This window comes from Boleophthalmus pectinirostris, unplaced genomic scaffold (genome assembly GCF_026225935.1).
Source record: "Boleophthalmus pectinirostris isolate CB_2022bp ecotype Guang Dong unplaced genomic scaffold, ASM2622593v1 HiC_scaffold_20, whole genome shotgun sequence".
NCBI classification, from domain to species: domain Eukaryota; kingdom Metazoa; phylum Chordata; class Actinopteri; order Gobiiformes; family Gobiidae; genus Boleophthalmus; species Boleophthalmus pectinirostris.
In genome coordinates this window covers 608,188-611,668 of record NW_026571153.1, presented here as the reverse complement: position 1 = coordinate 611,668, position 3,481 = coordinate 608,188, and the positions used below count along the sequence as shown (strand labels likewise).

Sequence of the window (3,481 nt, the reverse complement as noted above, 5' to 3'; positions counted from 1 at the left end):
TACTACAGACTCTCCTCTAAAATACTTCAAGCTCTCCTCTAAAATACTACAAACTCTCCTCTAAAATACTACAGACTCTCCTCTAAAATACTACAAGCTCTCCTCTAAAATACTACAAACTCTCCTCTAAAATACTACAAACTCTCCTCTAAAATACTACAAACTCTGCTCTAAAAAACTACAAAATCTGCTATACAATACTTCAAAATCTCCTCTAAAATACTCCTCTAAAATACTGCAAACTTCCCTCTAGAATACTTCAAACTCTGCTCTAAAATACTTCAAACTCTGCTCTAAAATACTACAAACTCTCCTCTAAAATACTACAAACTCTCCTCTAAAATACTACAAACTCTCCTCTAAAATACTACAAACTCTGCTCTAAAATACTACAGACTCTGCTCTAAAAAACTACATACTAAATACTCCTCTAAAATACTGCAAACTTCCCTCTAGAATACTTCAAACTCTGCTCTAAAATACTTCAAACTCTGCTCTAAAATACTACAAACTCTCCTCTAAAATACTACAAACTCTGCTCTAAAAATACTACAAAGCTCTCCTCTAAAATACTACAAGCTTTCCTCTAAAATACTACAAACTCTGCTCTAAAAAACTATCTGCTAAAAAAAAATCTCCTCTAAAAAACTAAATCTGCTCTAAAACTCTGCTCTAAAATACTTACTTCTAAATACTACAACTTCAAAATCTCTCTACATACTAAATACTCCTCTAAAATACTGCAAACTTCCCTCTAGAATACTTCAAACTCTGCTCTAAAATACTTCAAACTCTGCTCTAAAATACTACAGACTCTCCTCTAAAATACTACAAACTCTGCTCTAAAATACTACAAGCTCTCCTCTAAAATACTACAAGCTTTCCTCTAAAATACTACAAACTCTGCTCTAAAAAACTACAAAATCTGCTATAAAATACTTCAAAATCTCCTCTAAAATACTCCTCTAAAATACTGCAAACTTCCCTCTAGAATACTTCAAACTCTGCTCTAAAATACTTCAAACTCTTCTCTAAAATACTCCTCTAAAATACTTCAAACTCTGCTCTAAAATACTCCTCTAAAATACTACCAACTCTACTCTAAAATACTACAAACTCTGCTCTAAAAAACTACAAAATCTGCTATAAAATACTTCTAAATCTCCTCTAAAATACTACAAGCTCTCCTCTACAATACTACAAGCTCTACTCTAAAATAATTCAAACTCTCCTCTAAAATACTTCAAACTCTGCTCTAAAATACTTCAAGCTCTCCTCTAAAATACTTCAAACTCTGCTCTAAAATACTTCAAGCTCTCCTCTAAAATACTACAGACTCTCCTCTAAAATACTTCAAACTCTCCTCTAAAATACTTCAAACTCTCCTCTTCAGTACTTCTTTGGTCTCTGAAGCGCCGGCGTGTCGTTTTTTTCAGGCATTCCCATGTTGAAGATCGTGTTCGCGGGCTTCGAGCACCTGTCCATCATCTCCGTCCCCCTCCTCATCTACCACCCCGCCCAGATCCTGCTCGGCTCCGTCCTGGTGCCCACCATCAGGACCTGGATGACCTCCAGACAGAAGGTAAAGCCCCAACACGGAACATTTTAGACCTCTGGTGGATGAGCAAACGATGGCTCGAGTCAAACTGAAGTGAAACGTGGGGACATGTGGACCGGGTGTTTGTGTTTCTCTGTAACTGCTGCCCAGGTCCTCACTTTGGTCGTGAACGTTCAGATTTGACCTGATCTCCAGGATCCTGACGGGATTTTTATTTCAACTTTTGGCCCAGAAATCAGAAAAAAAAATTCTATAAACTTTTTTCACAACGTTCAGAAGTGTCACACTGTAGGTTTGTAAATGTGTGTGTGAATGTGTGTGTAAATGTGTGTAAATGTGTGTGTGTGTAAAGTGTGTGTAAATGTGTGTGTAAATGTGTGTGTGTGTGTGTAAATGCTTGTGTTACATTTACACACACAATTACACGCACACACACATTTACACACACACACATTTACACACACATTTACACACACACACACACACCCACACAAACTTGCACACACATTTACACACACATTTACACTTTTACACACATTTACACACTTACACACATTTACACACTTTTACACACACACACACACACACACATTTTGCCGTAGAAACTGGACGTTCCGTAAACGTTCAGCTCGACACTTGAGCCGTTGTGAAAAATCTCTTTTTCTAACATGAGCCTTAGTCTCCACTGGCTCCTGTAGCCGCTGGCCTGGATGAGCTTCGTTTGACTGGACTGTGTGTGTTCTGTGTGTGGAGTTTAGTTTGTGACTAACGGCTTTTATTCTCCCACAGTCTAGTCTTCTGTTACGATAGACTCCTGTCTCCAGTGAGTAACAAGCACCACGTTTACATGAGAGCTTTAATTCTGAATCAAAAAAATTATTTAATTCAGAATTTAAAAAAAATAATTCTGAATAAAAAAAAAAAATATTCTGAATTAAAAAAAATATATATATATATAATTCTGAATAAAAAAAAGAATACAATTTTGAATAAAAAAAAAAAATCAAAAAAATAATTTAATTCTAAATAAAATAATAATAATTTTGAATAAAAAAACATTTAATTCTGAATGGAAAAAAATTAATTAATTCTGAGTTTTTAAAAATGTAATTCTGAATAAAAAATAATTTAATTCTGAATTAAAAAAAAAAAAATTAATTCTGAATAAAAAAAATAAATTCTGAATAAAAAAATAAATAAAATTTAATTCTGAATTTAAAAAAAAATAATAATTCTGAATAAAAATGAATTCCAAATTAAAAGTTCATGTAAACACTTCACGTTCAGAATATTAATCCTTCTCTGGAGCTTCACTGATTCACACATTTCAGGATTTAAAGTTTCAAACATTATGACGAAAATAAAAACACTTTTCAAACTGAATTTATACAAACTTCACAAATTAGGATTAATATTCTGAATTTGCTTTTCATTATGGATCCAGCAACTTGTGAGTCTCCAAACCAAGTACAGCCGATACTCGATACTCGATACTCGATACCGATACAGCGATGAAAATAAAACTAAACTAGATCTAAACCAGGACTAAACCAGGACTAAACCAGGACTAAACCAGGACTAAACCAGGACTAAACCAGGACTAAACCAGGACTAAACCAGGACTAAACCAGGTCTAAACCAGGACTAAACCAGGACTAAACCAGGACTAAACCAGGAACTAAACCAGGTCTAAAACCAGGAACTAAACCAGGTCTAAACCAGGACTAAACCAGGACTAAACCAGGACTAAACCAGGTCTAAACCAGGGAACTAAACCAGGACTAAACCAGGAACCTAAACCAGGAACTAAAACCAGGACTAAACCAGGACTAAACCAGGTCTAGAACTAAACCAGGTCTAAACCAGGAACTAAACCAGGACTAAACCAGGACTAAACCAGGACTACTAAACCAGGTCTAAACC

The 3,481-nt window shown here is 34.9% G+C and overlaps 1 protein-coding gene across 1 annotated transcript in view; it reads left to right on the top strand.

The window, feature by feature from the left end:
* Positions 1-1,894, top strand: part of slc10a7 (solute carrier family 10 member 7) — a 22,200-nt gene extending 20,306 nt beyond the window's left edge. Inside the window, exon 11 of the mRNA XM_055156779.1 lies at positions 1,437-1,894. Within this exon, the coding sequence (XP_055012754.1) occupies positions 1,437-1,609 (173 nt within the window). The 3' untranslated portion in view covers positions 1,610-1,894. The remainder of the gene's footprint in view (positions 1-1,436) is intronic.
* The last annotated feature ends 1,587 nt before the right edge of the window (positions 1,895-3,481 follow it).